General features: G+C 43.1%; 1 protein-coding gene and 1 long non-coding RNA gene across 9 annotated transcripts in view; one reads left to right on the top strand and one right to left on the bottom strand.

Moving 5' to 3' along the window:
* LOC114591868 (uncharacterized) overlaps positions 1 to 18,278 on the top strand; it is a 31,097-nt gene extending 12,819 nt beyond the window's left edge. Inside the window, exons 3-4 of one of the 2 annotated variants that reach the window (XR_003705385.2) lie at positions 387 to 465; positions 6,113 to 18,278. This is a non-coding gene — a long non-coding RNA (uncharacterized LOC114591868). The remainder of the gene's footprint in view (positions 1 to 386; positions 466 to 6,112) is intronic. The other variant, XR_003705386.2, reaches the window with a different exon arrangement.
* Positions 1 to 19,375, bottom strand: part of ADAMTS9 (ADAM metallopeptidase with thrombospondin type 1 motif 9) — a 136,751-nt gene that overhangs the window by 33,724 nt on the left and 83,652 nt on the right. For 6 of the 7 annotated variants that reach the window (XR_003705384.2, XM_028719491.2, XM_077925063.1 and 3 more), the window contains one exon: positions 3,227 to 3,394. The exons of the other annotated variant lie outside the window; for it this stretch is intronic. Coding sequence is in view for 5 of the 6 variants with exons in the window: in XM_028719491.2 (XP_028575324.2) it covers positions 3,227 to 3,394 (168 nt within the window). In the remaining variant the exon portion in view is untranslated. The remainder of the gene's footprint in view (positions 1 to 3,226; positions 3,395 to 19,375) is intronic. 7 annotated transcript variants of the gene reach the window in all.

Raw genomic sequence — 19,375 nt, 5'->3', positions numbered from 1 at the left:
ACTCAGCAGCTTGGATCTAGGAAAGCTGAAGACACCGTGTGTGTGTGTGTGTGTGTGTGTGTGTGTGTATGCATTTGTGTTTTAGAAGTCCTTCCATGTTAAGATTCTCATGGTCTGTAGGCCCTCTGCCTATTTGCATTATGATTATGAGCAGGTTCTTGGGGCCTGAAGGAGGAGAGAAATTACCTGCCTTCCTAGTCCAGCCAGAGAGATAGGAAGAAATATGGTTTGCATTTTAATGTGAACATACCCGATTTGCACACTGCAGATCAATACGCAAATTGAAATTCAGCTACCTTTCAAAATTTGCACTTCTCCGCATTGGATGTGTATACCGTATTAGGAGCAACATGAACTAAAATGCTGAGGAATTTTTGTGTGTGCAGACTTTTTCTTTTAATAGCAAACTGATGCAGAAATGGCAAGGCTTGACAGCAAACAAAAGCACTCCTGTCTGTACTGAAGGTAGGCGCAACACTTTTTCCCTGACATTGTTACTCTTCCCTTTGGGGCGGCCAACGATTTGTAAGGTAAGAAGCTGTGGCAGGTTGATGGCTGCCTGAAGAGTCTCACGTCTTGTCGTCTGCCTTTGCATGTCCTTCAACCATACCCCCTGCCCGCTCCTTGCACAACCTCATTTTATTCCCTCGCCTTTCCCTCAGTTAGCCCCCGAAGCAACTGCTGAAGCACAGGCCCGGATATTTTGCATGGCCCAGGTTGCTTATGTATGACACCGGCCCTGACGGCAGCCCACAGTTGCTTAGCAACCACAAGGGCCGATCTCCTCCACTTTTGTTTACAAAAGGAGCTGTACTGTATTAGCTGGAAGTATGCTAACTGGAAAGGCCACAGCATAGATAAAAGCGAAGGTCTGGCACAGGAGGAGATCACCGAATTTGACATATGATTTCTTACATCCTCCCTTCCTTCTCTCTTTCCGTTAACTAATGGAACCTTCCACAATAGGCTTTACAAGAGGGGTTGTGAAATGTATCCAAGTATTAGCAGTGCAATTCTAATGCCCTCTGATGGGGGCTTACTTCTGAGTATCATTTTCATGCGGCCTAGGACCCACATACCTACGGAACCGCCTCTCCTGGTATGCCCCGCGGAGGACCTTAAGGTCCACAAATGACAACACTTTGGAGGTCCCAAGTCGCAAGGTGGTTAGATTGGTCTCAACTAGGGCCAGGGCCTTTTCAGTACTGGCCCTGACTTGGTGGAATGCTCTGTCACAAGAGACTAGGGCCCTGGGGGACTTGACACCTTTCCACAGGGCTTGCAAGACAGAGGTGTTCCACCTGGCCTTTGGTTTGGACTCAGTCTGACCCTTATGTTTCCCCCTCCCCTTACGGTTTTGATCTATGGGCTACTTTTAAGATGAGGCTGCATTTTAAATTGCATTTTAACCTGTATTTTAAATTGTTTTTTTCCCCCTATTATGATTTTATTGTAATTTTACTGATGTTAGCCGCCCTGAGCCTGGCTCTGGCCAGGGTATAATTTTTTATCATCATCATCATCAGCAGCAGCAGCAGCAGCATCTCAGTTTGTGAGTTGTTGGAGAAGAGCTATAGTTCAGTGGTAGAGTATCTGCTTTGCATGCAGAACGTCCCAGGTTCAATTCCCAGTATCTCCAGGTGGGAGAGACTCTTTCCTGCAACCCTGGAGACCTGTTGACAGCCAGTGCGGACAATGCTGAGCTAGATGGACAATGGTCTGAGTCGGGAGAAAGCAGTTTCCTATGTTCCCACAAAAGATTCAAAGGAACTTACAAAAAATTAAAAATCCAACACAAAGTAAAATGTTGAAAACAGTATTAAGGGGGTCACACAATAAAGCACATCCGTCTATGTCCCAACACGGACTCGACTACCAAATATCCCCCCAGTGTTAGAAACCGAGATATGAAAGCTAGGAGCTAAATGACACCTTAAACCTAGGTTATGGGCACATCAATGGAGTGCCTATGCACACTTTTTTAGTAACAAAATACAAAGCTGAAAATGAATGAACTGTTCATTTTTCACATGGCCTAGTCCTTCCCCTGCCCACCCCCCTAATGTTTTTAAGAGGGTCTCTTCTCCAGTCTTCAGAGAGTGGATGGAAGTGGGGAGGCAGAAAAAGGTCCCCCTTTCCTTCCACTCTGCAGTTTTAATCTGAAATGTTAGGCGCAGTACTGCGCCCAGAGCTCAGAAACTGCTCACGCTAATGAAATTCCCTGTTGCTAAATGTGCCTAGAGCAATGGGAGTTTCGAACACTGATTCCTCCCCCCCCCCCAAAAAAAAGAAATATTCAACCGCTGCAGAAAATTAATACTCAAAAATGCCTGGAGAAATAAAAGGCGATTGATGGGGGGGGGGGCAAGCAAAGAAAATGCCAGCATTGGTCCATTGTTCCGAAGACAGGGGGCCACTACTGAAAAGCCTGACAAATATGTATAGTACTGTAAAATACATTAAAAAGGCAAAATTCTATGTCAAGCTACGGAGGAAGGTTAAAGCTTGAATTTACATGCCACAGTGGAGGATTCCTACAGCCAACATCAGATCCATCTGCCTTTGACTGTCCCATTTAGAGAGACTGGACTGAATGCGGCCATCTGCTGGGAAACCAAGGAAGATTTGCAACCCAGGGGTACGCAGACATCTCTCATCCCATGCCTGCATGATGAACGTGTGGAGGGAGAGCAGGATCATGCCCTTGGACCTCGTCTCTCAACTTCTGCTCGTTCAGTATTAGAGTGGAAATTTATGCGCACACAATTCTTTTCACGTAAATGCTGAACATATGAGAAGTGGGAAGAGGGGCGGGGAGAGAGGGCAGGCATGATCCTGCTCCCCTCCATGTGTTAAATGTGTGTGTGTGTGTGTGTGTAGGGTGGGAAGGGAAGTCTACATGCCCCTTCCATCTTAAACAATGACACCATATATCCAGGAGAGAAGCAGCTTTAATAAACTGGAAAATAAAATCCAAGAAAATCCGGATCAACCCCCTTATCCATCAAGCTCAGTACTTTCAGGTGACAACTATACAAGGCCTCTTGCAGAGGTCAATCTCAGTTTTGTTACTTGGAGAGGGTGATAATTGAACTGATGCCTTCTGAAAGCAAAGCATGTGTCCTACCACTGAGCTATGATTCCCCTCCCTTAAAACAACCACAACACCCCGATGTTTATCAACAGCCATAGTTGTTGGCGCAAAAAGTAGGATGTCACACCTTACCTGTCCCCAGTCTCCTGTTTTCCACTTTGGGCACCTGCCACCTCTACACTTTCTTTGCACATTCGGTTTAGCCAGGTGTTTGCAAAGATTGTTTTCTAAATGTGTCCCATCCTTCGACAAGCAATAAACTTCTCGATACTTCTGCCCTCGTCCACAAGAGACAGAACACTGAAATGTAAAGGTAAAGACAAATATATCTTATACAGCTAGTTTTACGGCCTTCCACATGTTTAGCGAAAAATACAGCATAAGACTATTTGGGTGTTAAGTGAGCAAGGAAGTGGATTTCATGTCCCCCACTCAGAGAACGAGAGAAAACAGAGTGCCCTGAGGCTGCTTAGCAATAATAATAAGCAATAGCTGCCCCTCAACCTTTACCTCACCAGGTCTCTCCCTATCAACCTTCCCATAAATACGGCTCAGATCATTATCCCAAAGCAGAGCAAAGGAGAAGGAGAGAGAAGTGGCAACTGAGGAGATTTGGTGAAAAAAACCCTGCCTCTTCCACACTATATTTTCAGATCTTTTGTAGGCAGTGCTATTTTTCTAGAAAAAGAGGTGCTGGAACTCACCACGAATGCCTCTCTTGTTCTCTTATAATGGCAATGGCGCCTACCTGAGAGGAGCTGGAACTGAGTTCCAGTGAGTTTTGTCTGAAAAAAAGCCCTGGTTGTAGGTCTTTTTACCAAAATTACTGCTGTGAATATAAACATTTTGTGCCAAACTTAACAGGCATTTCGATATTCTCTAGAAAGTTCTGAAATGCAACATTTTTATTTTAAATATCTAAGATTAGCAAAGGAGCAATGATGAGGGAACACAACTGAACTGCATGGCTTTGTGAGTAGCTAGGACTAAGGAGTGACTCTGAAAAATAGTTTGGTGAAGCAAAGATTGTTATTAGGGGAGCAAGAGTTTTGCTGTACATGTTAAATGCAAACATAGCATGAGAAAGAAGACTGAAATATACTGAGGAACGATGGTGGTGGAGAGGGTAGGAAAAAGTATTTGGGGCAAGCATATGCCACCCCTCACTATCAGGGGCAACAGGAATCAGTTCTTTACACTTCTATATTATGCTAGAATTGGGGTGTTGGGGGGGGGGAGCTCCTTAAGTCTAAATAAGAACATGAAAAGCAATTGGACAGAACACAGGGAGGATTAACAATGCAATCCTAACCAAGTTCCTCCAAACATTGTCAATCATGTGTGACAGGCAGAAATGGGGAGCAACACACTCGCTCCCCAGCTTATACTGCATTTCTGGTCATTCTCTCTTCTTTGGCGATCACTCGTAGCCGAGTAAGATTATCTTCCACAAACAAGGTTTTAACAGTGAGTCCGTAAGTGACTGTGGAGGCCAACTCTGGATCCACAGGTCCTTCCACAGTGTGGGGACATTGGTTCCCGGGCGGGAGTTGATTACTGTGTGGATTTGCCAAGCATGCCTTCCTCTTAGCACGTTTCTCCCTTGCGTCCTGAGTTCGAGTGTCTTCAAAGCCCATGACACCTTTGGTAAAAGCTGTTCTCCAACTGAAGCACTCGCAGGCCAGTGTTTCCCAGTTGTCAGTGTTTATACTACATTTTTAAAGATTTGCCTTGAGTCATTCTCTACATCCATTCGAGGGTGACTGCTGTGTAGGCTCCCTCTGCACTTTGGAACTCAGATTTTCTAAATCTTGTGGGGAAATCTACCTAACTAAGCTGGCTCCCCACTACAGATGATCACCTTCCAATTCATGGCAAACATCGGGAATGCAACTGATCCAGTGGGATAAGAATGTTTGCCCCCTTTTCCTCCTCTGTACCACGATTTACTCCAACGCATGCTGGGAGACAGTGTTGAGGGTAGAAATGCCTCAGTCAGTTCCATACAAACGTACCAGTTGACCTGCTAGCAATACTATGATAGACGCTTCTGCCAGCAGCCTCAGTGGTCACTGCTGCCTCCAGCAGTGATGGAGAAATGTGTCAGAAGCAGGAAGATTAGATGTTAACAGAGTGAGATGTATGAACTGAATGAAAAGTAAACAAGGAATTGATTCTGTGTTACTTAAGTATATCGTTTTGTTATACAAGCGGGCAAACATCATCGTGGAAACTGTAAAGATCTCCTGCAGTGGCAATTCAAAGGTGCTGGATTATATAAACAGCAAAGAGCTACAGAACTTTGTTGAAAGTACAAATAGTCCCAAATAGCAGGTCATGGAATAAAATTAGTTGGATAACTAGCCTGACATATTTTGGCACATAATTTTCACCTTCTGTTTTGCAGAAACCTGTCCTTTAAGGACCGTAACAACAGAGGGAAGGACAACTACAAATATTTAATATTGAAAATGTTACTAGTGCTGCCTTTTAAAGTGTGGGTTGGTGGCTTGCTGCTGCTTGTTAATTACACGTGTATTTAACCAGAAGGGGTTCAGTATTTTTTACACTTTATGTAGCCAGCACCAAAGAAGGCAAAGCGGGCACAACAGGACATTACAAGCCCAAGCAAAAAGCAAACCAGCAGGTGCGTTGGCTGCAAGCTTTGTAGTAAAGCAACAAATTTCAACCTCCTTCTGCAGGTTCATTGAACTTTCACAAATGTGACCACTTCTGGCATGTGGGCCCCTGAACCATTTTGATTTTAGATTAGTCTCCACCAAAAGATTTAGGAATCAAAAGGGGTCTGGAAGCACAACAAGAATTTAATATGACAGTTCCTTGCCGAACGGGCCTCTTACTCAGCATGACGCAGGGAGAGATTCAATTTCGATTTCTTCATTACATGTTAAACAAGTCATTACATGTTATATCACACACAATGTCAGCTTAATCCTTTAGCACAAACACATTCTGCGGTGATCTTTCGAAAGTAACACTCTCCTGTTTTCTTTTCAGAGCCGAATCGATGGAGGAGGATGCAGACCACTAACATCTAACAGGCCTCTCAGGCTCTTCTTTTGATTTACAGAAGCCTCGTTCTGTGCAGGGCTTTAAATTGCAATTATGCACGTGCCCCCAAGCATTTAGATTCCTGCATTGCAGGGGGTTGGACTAGATGACCCTTGGGGTCCCTTCCAACTCGACAATTCTTTGATTCTATACCCCCACCCCGCCTCCAAAGATTTAAGGTAGCTAGAAAGGAGTTGGGAGAATCCATCATTTTGTCTGGGGATTTAGGAAACCTTCAAATTATCTATTTATCACATTATTAATAGCACCTTAGCCACCTCTTATAATTACAACGCCATTACCGCCAACGCATTAAACATTTCCATTCACACAAAAACCTGGCAACTGCCCTTCACTGGCATATATTTCTGCTACATATGCTCACCCACTTTCCACAAGTAGCCCTGCCAAATTGCACAACAAAGTGATGTCATGACCTTCGGCTATAAGTATTGTAGGGTTGGCAGAGCAGCTCTCCTCTTGCTTTGCTCCCGTCTAAATGCTCATTTGCTACTGGTGGGATGATATTAACTAATAGGGCTCTGCTTCTGCAATGTGGAATTAACAGCAATTTGGATAAGGGATTATTGCACAAAACAGTTGCAGAAGCAGAAACACGCGTTGTAGATATTTTACTTGATATAAAGTTCATGTAACACAAAGGCGGGGAACTGGGAGAGGCCATCGCGGCCTGCGCTTCAAATGTGGCTATCAGAAGACTTCCATCTAGCCTCTCCTCCTTGGCCTCTACCTGCTCCTCCTTGGCTTTTGTGCATCCAATTTTATCAGCTGGGACCCCATTCTATCTTGGGACCACAACAGGGGTTGGGGGAGGGTTAAAGCAGTGTTAAAAACTGAGATAGGAAAGCTAGGAGCTAAATGGCACCTTAGACCTAGGTTATGGGCGCAACAACGGAATGTCTACAGGCACACTTTTTTAAATAACAAGAATACAAAGCTGAAAATGAATGAACTGCAGCTAAAATATTATGTTCATTTTTCACACAGTCTAGTCCTTCCCCTGCCCACCCGCTAATATTCTTAAGAGCGTCTCTTCTCCAATCTTCACAGAGTAGCTAGAAGTGGGGAGGCAGAAAAAGGTCCTCCTTTCCTTCCACTCCACAGTTTTAATCTGAAATTTTAGGTGCAGTACTGCGCCCAGAGCTCACTCTAATGAAAATCCCTGTCGCAAAATGTGCCTAGGACAATGGGGGTTTTGAACACGGGTTTAAAGCCCTCTTGTTCCCCACACCACGGTCCACATCCGCACTGGACCCCTGCTTCCTACAATTTGCATTGCAGAGGGGAACTCCCATTGGAGAGAATGGAGGGTGTGTCTGCCCCCAGTAGTTTGCAAAGGGTTAAAGTCGTCCCACTACCATGCCAGGACCCTTTGCATTGGAGGGTTGTTGTTTTTTTGCAATGCAAATTTCAGGTGTGCTGTCAGGAATTATGAATCATCTGATGGATGGGTTGCACCTATGGATAAGGGTGCAAATCACTGTGGGGCGGTCCTGCTCATTTTGACTCCAGCCTTACCCACCTGCTGGCATGCTGCCCCCCAACACATTGCCCCCATGGGGATGTGCCCTAAAGAGAAAAACAATTCCCCAACCCTGATCTGACTGTTTAACCTAAAGACAGGCTCAGATTTTTATTTTTTAAAAATGTTCATACCATTTTCAACACAACATTATTTTCCTAATTATAACAAGACAGACAACAAAACAGCACATACATTAAAAAAAGCAAAACTCAATTTTCTTTAAAAAAATAAATTATGAGGGTAAGAGCCACCAGCAAAATCTTGCCTTCATACCTACCTATGGATCACTCCATAGCAATTGGCCCATTGTTCTGTTTGTGAACTATGTTTATTAATCTACAGAACCACAGAATAAATAATAAAATTAATGTAAATAGCATCAATAATAAGGAACTCGGTTATACCACATCTACCACATACACATACGGGTGCCAGAGCCATAGTGGTGAAACCATGTTTTGAGTTCCCTATGCAGAGACTAGAAATTTCACCTACTTCCCCCACAATTTTTATTCTGGCATACTCATACACAGTGAGTTCCATCCTGACAGAAATGTATGAGCCACGTTCAGATACAAAAGGCAGTTGTAGAGTTCAGATTGCTGTACCATGTGGTTGACTTTGCATGGGTCATACAAAGAGGCCAAACAATCTCCTCTTGATGTTATATTTTTCTTTCATGAACTTCTCATGTCACTGGCTGACTCTAAGTCCTGTTTTTACAGCTGCAAACTACACGTCCTGTTTGTTACTGCCATCTCTAACAATTCCATAGTGAGGCAAGCTTTGACCCTGGGCTTCTTGAATACACAGAAAAGAAGAACAGAGCAAATGCCTCTCTGGTTATATCTGTTTGAACTGAAGGGTTTACAATCTCTTTCTGATACTCAACTGCCTTGCTCTAAGCTCTGTGAACTTGAGAGAAAGGTTCTCCATCAATTTCATTTGAGGAACTCAAGTAAGTCACTCCACTGACCTCTTCCTTATGCCAGTTAGTTGGTATAGATATTAAAGGTCAATTTCAACTCTACTTCCTCATGAAATATGAGTTGCAGAAATAACTTCTGAATGGCCATGACAAGTATATAGGAAAATTAACATCCCCCAAGTGCCCCTGCCCTAGGAATATGTGCTAGAGACTTTGAAGGAGGAAAACAAATCAGGCCAAACTCTCAACATCGATAGCGAGGATTAAATAAGTAGTAAGACAATTGTCAGCTGAATGTATTAGCACTGACAGCCAACTGTCTTAGAGCAAAGAAAATGAAGATCCAAATCTCTATAGAGCCTCAAAGCCGATACTAAAACAATACCACACAATCTAACTCACCTATCAAAATTAATGTGGGTATAAAACAACTGCACAACACATTATAAACTGAAAAATGTCATACAAATCATTAACTCACTTAAGACTCAACACACCTGCCATGGACAATTAATTTCAAATTAAGTTCAAAGTCAAATGCAAACATTCAAAGTAAAAAAAAACCCCAACCCCATTCAAGTTTTAAAGTGTGCCTTTTGAACAGTGACAACACAAACTTGTCCAATTGGAGTAGACAACCTAATTTACACTGTGCACTGAATTGTAAAATACATTATGAGCTGCAGAAAGCTATAACTCCTCTGCATGTTTTAGTAATTGTATGTTTTGCATATGGTATTATTATGATGGATGCAAAGCAACAGTGGTACACATGCCGATTTCTTGATATTCCTATTCTGGAAATGATGACTCCAAAGAAGAGGAACATGAAAAAAATAATGACAGCAGAAGCTTTGGAATTCTGTGCTAAACAAGTTCTGGTTACTAAATTTATCAGATTAGGCACATTTACTTCTATCGAGTTAATATATATGTATTTGATTGTGAGATTTTTGTGGGTTCAACAATGGTAGTATTTGGTAATTGGTAGTTATTAGTAATTATTATTAGGTAATTAGAAATACTTGCTTTCCTTTTTTTAGTCATAGATTTAGGATTGGGCAATATATACAATATATGCAACTTTAGATGGGCAATATATACAACAAAGCAGAGAGACCAAGACTGAAGGACCCAGAGAGGAATGGAAAGCTGTGATGAAAATTACAACATGGCAAGCGAAACACACACAAAAACCCAAACCCTCGAAACGATTTCATTTCTTAGGATTAAAACTGAACTCCAAATATTTCACAATCTTTTAAACCTGCAGGTCTAGCAATGCAATCGGAGCTGTCATATGAACTATGAGACCAGTGGAAGAGAAATATTTTGTGGTAGGACTGGTCTAAATATTACTCTCCACACACAATTGCCTGACTGCAGAGGCCTGAATTATTCGATTTCCTCTTTGCAAATTGAACCAACTCTTTGCACAGCTGCTTTATGCAGAGGGCCTGCTTCCATGCTGGAGGCTCTGTGTGGCTGAGTGAAGAGTATCATGCTGCTTCTACACTGTGCTATTTCATTGCCACTCTCAGCAAAATGCTAGGAACTGAGTCTACAGGTATTCATTCAAGGTCATTTTCTTCTCATCAGAATTAATTAAGACAGAGTAGTTATAGCCAGCATGGCCCCTTGGACAGATGAATTTTACATATGGATGTAAGAATTTCTTTTTTAATCTGTATTCATTTACAGCCTGGGGCAAGTCAGTGTAGTCCTCAGGCAACAACTCATAAAAATGTGCTAATTTCAACACCACCATCATTATTAATACCATTACTTTTTTCCCATTACAAGGTTCCTGTGATGATAAATGGGTAAGGATTGCAATGTACTGTAAATACTGTCAGAATGCTAGTTAATACTATCAGCATCACCTCTGGATTTATATTCAAAATTACTACCCTGGTTTTGGATAACACAGAAAGGCTTGGGGGGGAAAAAAACCTTTAACTCATTAATAGTCTTAGCCTGCCCAGTCCTAAAGATTTAGCGAGTTTAACAGCATCACCTTATACATGCCTACTCAGAAGTATCCAACACTGAGTACAATGGAATTTACTCAGAGGTAAGTTCATATAGGCTGCAGCCTAAAACAAACATTGCAACAGAACAGGGGTGGCAAAACTTCTGGAGCTCCACAAGCCTGATTCTTATCCAAATAAGCACTGTGGACCAAATTTGGAAGGTGGACAGCGTGGCTGTCAATCGCATAGTACATCACATATTTGCTGGTGGGTGGGGCAGCCCCTTTTTTTTGGGGGGGGGGGTTTCCTACTTGGGAGGGGTCCATTGCCAACCTCACGTGCAGCAGACTGGGGAGCTCGGAGCATACTTCTGGCAAGCTACTTGCTTCCCTCCTCCTCACCACTTACACAGAGGGGAGAAAAAGCTATATTTTGCAAGCATAAGTGGAGAAGCTTTGCTTGCTGCTGTTGCTTGTGAACACCCAGATGAAGGAAGCAGCATCACTCTCCCTTCTCTTTAGCTGATTTGGGGACAGGGTCCAGCTAAGGGATGAGTTTGGTTGTGCAGGAGAGCCCAGCGCTTAGCAGGATGGCTCTCCTGTTGCATCAGCTGCTTAACGCTGGGTTCCCAAAGCTGTTTGAAGCATCCACCCATCTCCTCCTCTAAGTGAAGGAGAAGGGGTGGCTGCTTCAAAGAGTGCTTTTGAGAAGCTCCTCAAAGCATCCCCCACGGATGGGGGGATGTCTTAGATTGCATCTCAGAAGCATTGTCTGAAGCAGCTTGCGCACTCCTCCTGCAAGTAGTACACAGGAGGCAGAGGGGGAAAGGTGGAAGAGACTCTTCTGCCACCTGCCTGCCCACTTGCAATAGAAGCAAATGAGCTACTTCAAACAGTGCATCTGAGCAGGATTTAATCACTGACCATCAGCTGAGATTAAATCCTGTTGCCATGGCTGTGTGGTTCTGTTCCCTGCTGGGAGCAGGCATGCAGTCAAGTGCGGATTGTCGTCCTGCCCATCAGCTGATGTCTCCATGATGCCAGCTGATGGGCAGGAGGGTGTGGTTTGGCAGGAAAGGCCTGGCAGTCCAAGACTGGTCCGCAGAGCAGAGGTTCCCCACCCCTGCGATAAGTGACAAGGTATGGATGCTGGACTCAAGCCAAATAGTAGAGATCACAGCTCAAAAACCAGAAACTTGAATTTAACCTGGAAGCTGGGGCATCAGTGTGACAGGTTCCCAGTTACCATTTACGGAGAGGGGGACAGGCGTTAATTTTAGTAAATAATTTATAGCATGTGCAGTAGTCAATTTGTGAAGCTGTCAATGCATGAATAATACGTGCCAGAAATTTGGTGGAGTTTAGCTGTCCTGTCAAGGCAATTAAAAATACGCATTCCTGGCCCTGCAAAATACAAGCTGGATCCAGGAACTCTCCCAGTTGTTGGGCGCTAGAAGGAAGTCATGAGCAGCAGAATTCTGTTCTAAGTTAGTTTATATTCAAAAGCATGTTTGAACTATGCTAGTCTAATTTTCCCCTTAACTTCCCAAGGCAGCTTGTTATATTGCTATAGCTCTTTTGGTTAGAATCACAACCCTGTGAGACTTAAATCAGTTTTGATATACACCAGATTTTTGCTTGCTCCTAAATGAGTTGCTATTTCCCTGGATAAACTTTGTTCATTCACCAGTCATGCGGGCCCCATTCACGGGGTCTCTTTAGCAACCTCTGAAAACAAGGGAACAGTCACACGAATGCCAATTCAAGTTCTTCCGTGTGCTTAAATTCATGTTGATGACATGGGAAGAGTGTTCACATATTTGACTTGCAAATTTAAAGAGCACTGCATTTTTCAGGTCTGCTATTCCCCCCACACACATTTTTAACATTCACCTAGCTTTTGCAACCTATTTTTATTTTATTTTTTTCAAAGGCATTTCTAATTCATTTCTAGATAGCCTTGTTTACTCCAGTCACTGCTCTTCCCTTTTCAAGCCCTATGCTTGGCACTTTGAAATGTGTCAATCACCTCCCGTTATTGTGGTGTCAGATAATTTACCAGCGGGTTGTCCCAGCCACCTATCAAAATTGGTCCGAGGAGGTTGGAGAAATAAAGATTTGTTTCACCAGGCCAAAAAAAGGCTCCCCACTGCTGTACCTTGAAAACATAATTTTAGGCCAAGTTAACTATGGTGACTAACTAGGGATGCAGGTGGCGCTGTGGGTTAAACCACAGAGCCTAGGGCTTGCCGATCAGAAGGTCGGCGGTTCGAATCCCCACGACGGGGTGAGCTTCTGTTGCTTGGTCCCAGCTCCTGCCAACCTAGCAGTTCGAAAGCATGTCAAAGTGCAAGTAGATAAATAGGTGGGAAGGTAAACGGGAAGGTAAACGGCGTTTCCGTGTGCTGCTCTGGTTCGCCAGAAGCGGCTCAGTCATGTTGGCCACATGACCCGAAAGCTGTACGCCAGCTCCCTCGGCCAGTAAAGCGAGATGAGCGCCGCAACCCCAGAGTTGGCCACGACTGGACCTAACGGTCAGGGGTCCCTTTACCTTTACCTTAACTATGGTGACAGATATTAAGTGATCTTTCTGCTACAACTGCACTACTCCTAACACGAAGCCTGTGGTTGTATTCATGAGAAATTCAAAACCATGATTTTGGATGAGTCCCAACAAGCTCAAGAATAGTCTTGGTTCCCATTCCCATTGCTTCCCTCTCCTCCTCCTCCTGCATCGCTGGAAAGAGGATTTTGATAGAATTCAGTTTCACCTTTAAAAAGTTTTGACTTAATATTGCATTCAAACAAAGCATCCTGGTTTGAATGCACAATGGTGTTTAACAAATCAGCTTTATAACATTATGCTGAGACCCCTTAAGAGTGAAGCTTCTGAAGGTCTTTTCACGTGAACTTCTTTCCCCTCCGAATAAAACAAAGCAACTTAAAAAAAATTATGGAAGAGCTCTGCATACAGTGCTGCCTTAGAGATAATTTAACAAGCATTTTGATTGGAAGACCTGCGTTTTGACCTTGGTTTTTAAAGATACGTGGGCAAAGCTGGCCTGAATTTTGAACACAAGTGGAACTGTATACAAAGGGCTGAGCCCAATGAACTCATTGAATGAGTGGAATAACTTCTGAACTTCCCCTGCCCTTCTTCCCCCTTCCAAATCTGCTCCGGGGACTGACTTCCCTGGCTGCAAACCAAGATTGGGATGTGTGTGAATATGTCCCAGCTGGACCACATGAGTCCAAATTACCAAAAACTCCACCTGTGTTAGCTGCCCCTTCATGTCTAGCTAAATATCAAGCAGCTCTGTATTGTCTGAAACCATTTGCTCCTGAACAAACTGGACCAACTGTTAGCAACTTATTTGCTTATCTGCATTAGTTGTGCTCTCAGACATGGAACAGCTCCATGTTCTGGCACCCGATCAGGGGGGAAAGAAGCCAGCAAACTAACCAGTAAGCCAAATTCTATCAAGTGCTCTGAGGACAGAATAAACCATGTAAAACCATACAAATATTTATTTGGTTTTTAATAAATCAAATATTGCACATTACATCATAAACCAAATTCTGTTCATACCAACAGAAGTGGTAGCTGTTTACTGGAGATGATGCTACCCATATTAGGTTAAGTACTTTGCCCTAATCACAACACAGAGAACTGTGCACTGTAAAAGAATAATAGATTGTAGAGTTGGACAATATTACAAGCCTTAAGATCTGTATTGTTCAACTCATTCATCAGGACCTTCTTCCTCCTGCTATTATAATCTGGACCACGGGGTGCCGGAATCAGACAGCAAGTTTGCTGAACAGGACGGATCATTAGTTGTAGTTTCCCCTCAATACCAGCTAGCTCAACATTTATTTCTGAAGAATTTGCTTCCGGTGCATTATTTATAGTGTATCACTTAAAAAGAATTTACTTTCAATAGTGTACTGTGAAAATTCATGAGCTTGGAGCACGTATACTTCTACATCACAGAGTCCTATACGTTTAAAGACATAAGACACAATTCATTTAATGGACCCTGACAGTGCTCCCACTTGCACCATGGGACTATTTTATTTTTATAGCACCCTTCACCACAAGGTCTCAGGGCAGTGCACAGGATAAAAATACAAGGTAAAAGCACAAATAAATAGCTAAAACAACAAAAACAACAACCAAACCCTCCCTCCCACTTCCTTACCCTTCTCCCCGAAATTGGGGGGTGGGAGAAACCCCAGAGGGCATTGTTCCATTTGGGAAGCTGCAATGCTTGTGCAGACACAAGGTCTGACACAGTGTGACATTGAATTCCACCCATCATACATACATATTCAATCCTTAACGGGGGTAAAAATCTGGACAGGTTTTTAGAATTTGCTGTGGCCATTCCAGCTCAAAGACTAGACATTTCATCAACCATGTAGGGCTCCTAGAAGGGAACATGTTATTAAATCACTACCTGTAGAATCAGTACTTTGGGGGAAGACAGATGTTTCCTTAACTAGAAAAGCCACAGTAGAGCCACATGCTATTCACAGTAGAGCCACATGCTATTAAGTATCCTACTGCGGCTTTTGGATTTCTTCCAACGAAACAACATGGCATCCTTTTGTATCCTTAAACAGAAGTTGCCATGGCCACGTTTTCTTTGTGATCCCCTCACATTCTCTGGTAGCAGGATCTTTAAGGAGTCAAGACATTGTATGGCGTCAGTGGAATAACTTAAATAACATTCTTCTAGTCAACATCGCACTCCAATTTGTATCTGCTATTCTCCCTTCTCCTCCAGATTTGCGTAACTAACACTGCTACTTATGCAAACTTCAAATTTCCCAGTATGTTTGATGACATCCAGACCCTTTGGAAAAATTGCATACACTTCCGCATTTTGAAAACCAGATGAAGATCTTTATAACAGATATTCATGAAGGCCTGACAAGTACTAGTCCCATACTTCCGCAGGATGCCCATCTTGTTAGGAAAAGAGATATCAAGATTTTTTATTTTTTTAAAAGCGAACCGGTAAAGCACTTACTTTATAGGTTTCAGCTAAATCGAAGTTAAACGCACTCAGCAATTATGCCTTCCTCGCTTGAGGACTCTCTCCCTAATGCATTTCGAAGTAGAAGAGAAACTGGGTAGTTATGCACCAAATTACTAGGCACCAGTAACAGGGTTAGATTGCAGACTTAGGAGCTCTTTGGAAGAAGGAAAGAGAAAATTGTCTAATTCTCATGGGCATTTTAGTGCAGAAATAAAAATGAAGAGAGACCAAGAGCAATGTGTTGAAAGGATGTGTAAGCAATGCCTCCAGACACTGGCGCTATTGTAGAATGAAAAAATTACCTAGGGAGTAAAGGAGTTTCAGCTTATGAAGTAGTGTTAGAAAATAATTTTGTTCCTGCTCTCTTTCTGGTCCCCTGGGAAGAGGGCAATCATCAGAGTGGCCCCTTCAGGGCTTGCCAGTCCATGTCTGAAGCACCCTAGCATATTCAGGTATTTCTCGCATATATGCAGCCATCATTACGCCCAAGGACGGCAGCTGCAAACTGCTTCCGTTCTGGGATCAGGCCCTCGGTTTACGGTACTGAGAAATTCCAAACATGATGTGCAGAATTATTAGGAAAGGAACTGAATATAAAAGGTAAAGGGTAATTTCTGTCCCCATACAAACACTTGAGGCTGTTCACTAAACTGCTAGTGAGGACTACCAAACTACCAAGCTACCAAGCTGTAGGGTTCACTAGGGCAAACGGCTTTTAAAAAGAGGCAGGTTAAAATCTTTAGGTCCAGCCCCTGGCATTTGCAGTTAAAGGATATCGGATTGCAAAGCCAGGAATGCTTGAGACACAACTAGAACCAGGAAAGGTAGAAAACTCAGAGCTCAATGGAGCAATGGCCTGACTCAATAAAGATAGCTTCATATTTGCCAGTTTAGAAAAAGAATTGCAAATCTGTTGGTAGGTATAGCTATGACCTCTGCGGGAGTCATATAACCACGGGAAATATATAGTCCTAACATATCCTACGTTCTTCTTTCACTGGGTCTGTTCAGGCCCATGCCATAAGAACCTCCACTGTGCGTTAGTACTCTCTCTTGCCAATGCTTCAGAGTGGATCTGCACAGGGGCAGCCTGTCCTGTCTTGCCACCTGAGGAGAAACGGGGAGGTGCCACCCCCACCAAAGCCACGCTTTCCAGGGTCACATGCCTGTTGCAGCTTCTGGCAATACTCTGTGGAGGTCTCATGAGATCTCACGGAGCTATCACAAGGGTTCCACAAGATTTTGCCGGAAGCTGCTGCCACTTCTCCTCACTTCTCTGGTGGCGGCAGGCGGGCTGCCACCCCACAGGATTCTGATACCTGAGGCAGCTGTCTCAGGCCAACTCATGGGCAAGCCCGGTCCTGGATTCTCCTAATACACTGAAGCCCAAGCATGTGATACTTGCCACAGTCTATAAAAGTCTACAAGTAGGAGTCTCATTTCCAGTCCTGGTTCCCAGGGACAACTTATCTCTATACATAGGAGGTTTTTTTTGCGTGTGACAGTACTCACCAATAGAGAGTACTGGCACCTCCTTTTTTTTTTGCTGCCCATGGCGGCCATTTTGTGCTGGCATCCACAACACTTTAATCAATGAGTACAAGCACCTCACTTTTAACAAAAAAGAAAGAAAAAACACTGCCTGTATGGCCTAACTTACATGACCTATTCAGATGTACACCCACAGCTGATTAGAGGGACAGAGGCATCCATTATATAATAATAATAATGATAATAATAATACCCTGCCCATCTGGCTGGGTTTCCCCAGCCACTCTGGGCGGCTTACAGCATATCTAAAAAGGTAATAGAAACATCAAGCGTTAAAAACCTCCCAATACTTCAGATGTCTTTTAAAAAGTTGTGTAATTCTTTATCTCCTTGACATCTGAAGGGAGGGCTGTTCCACAGGGAGGGTGCCACTACTGAGAAGGCCCTCTGCCTGGGCAAAGAAATGTGGAGTTCAAGCATGTTAAGGACAAACATGAATCTCTCCCAGGCTGTGGAGTTAACCTTAGATGTACAGAACTTTTGTTAACAGTAATTGTATTTCCTTGCACTTCCCTAAATGAAAAATGGGTTCATAAACAAATATATTCAATGAGGGCAATATACAACAAAGTCATAATCAGAAAAGAGCCACAGAGTAGAAATACTTAAGTACCAAGTCCATTGATGGTCCATAAAGGCTTAATGTTGAATATGACTAATGTTGCTATGTTAAGCTTGGGCAAGAGACAAAGGATGACATTTGTAAATCCTTGCTGATGCCACAGATGTACAAAGGAATAATGTGAGATGGAAGGAACCTGAGTGGCACAGGGAATCAAGCACCATAGAATCATAGAGTTGGAATAGACCACAAGGGCCATCGAGTCCAACCCCCTGCCAAGCAGGAAACCACTCATAGGCCCTCAGGTAGAAACAATATGTGAACTCACTTCAAATTTCTGATTCATTTAACCATTCAATAAATTATTTAAAGCTGTGTCATGTGGAATACTTTGTATCTGGGAGCCAATTCCTCAGTGAAATGTGTCTTGATAAATGGCAGCCATATGTATACATTGCTTTTTTTTGCTTGCAAAAAATAAAATAAAAATTGTGGTAGATGGAAAATGCATGCTTGGATGCATTTTCGGAGGTAAAAATCGGACTGCGGAATAACTTAAGATATTCAGCAAAAGAATGTAGCAAAAGAAAAACAGACGGCAGTGCTTTGCTCACTAGAACAGGAAAAAGCAACAACGCTGTGCTAACAGCCATTGCATCTTGGGTGTAATGAGGCCGAATGAGAACCACAGCTTAACTACAGAGCAGTTTTCTGCAGGAGCGAAAGTCCCAAATTAGACACACACACACACCCCCCCCCCCAGCATCTCCAGGCAGAGTTAGGAAAGAGTCGCGTGTGAGAGATGCTGCTAACCGATGTGCACAGTAATGATTTAGAAGGACCAATGGTCTTAAAGGGCCTAAGACCGCTTCCTATGTTCTTCCTAACAAAGAAGCAAGTAAATAAAACTAATTCCGTCCTGTCTTTTCTGGCTGAGTGTTAAGACTATAATCCTAAGCATACAGGAAGGAAAGGCTGACACACAAGTTCGATTTAGCATGCTGAAAGCAGCTGTGACACTCAGTGCTATGCGCATGAACACATATTGCATAGAACACATATTGTTCTAAACAAATCAGGCATGCCCGATGGACTAATTTCATCAAAATAAGAATAACAATAACTACTAAATATAGATTTGTCACTGCTTCTATGTGATCAGGCCCTACAGGGGTAATGTTTGTGTACGGGAATGATGTGGAATGGTTTGGTAATGTTGGTACTTTTCAGTTCCTCAGGAGGCAGTGTTGTGGTAAATACCTATGAGCTTTTGCTCATGGCATTTGGTCCCTGCTGCTTTCTGGTGCAGATGGGACCTGGCCATGTAAACTGATCAACAATGGTCATGTACCATTGATATATAAAGAAAGGCGGTGGAAGGATGACCCAGGGAAAACCCAGGGGTTTTTTTCCATTTCTGTTTTTAGTCCTTTTAATCTCTAGTACAAAGTGTCTCTAATTCCCACTGATTTGGTTGAACGTTACCAAGTGAATATGCTCAGCGCTGTCGATTTAAGAGTCAATGCTAAACATGGTTTAACTGGCAGGAAGTCCAACAGCTTTTAAAGGAAGTCACTTCCTGATAAGGATGTTCAGTATACCAAG

This window comes from Podarcis muralis, chromosome 2 (genome assembly GCF_964188315.1).
Source record: "Podarcis muralis chromosome 2, rPodMur119.hap1.1, whole genome shotgun sequence".
Classification (NCBI taxonomy): domain Eukaryota; kingdom Metazoa; phylum Chordata; class Lepidosauria; order Squamata; family Lacertidae; genus Podarcis; species Podarcis muralis.
The sequence above is the reverse complement of the archived record's forward strand: the minus strand, read 5'-3'. Positions and strand labels throughout refer to the sequence as shown.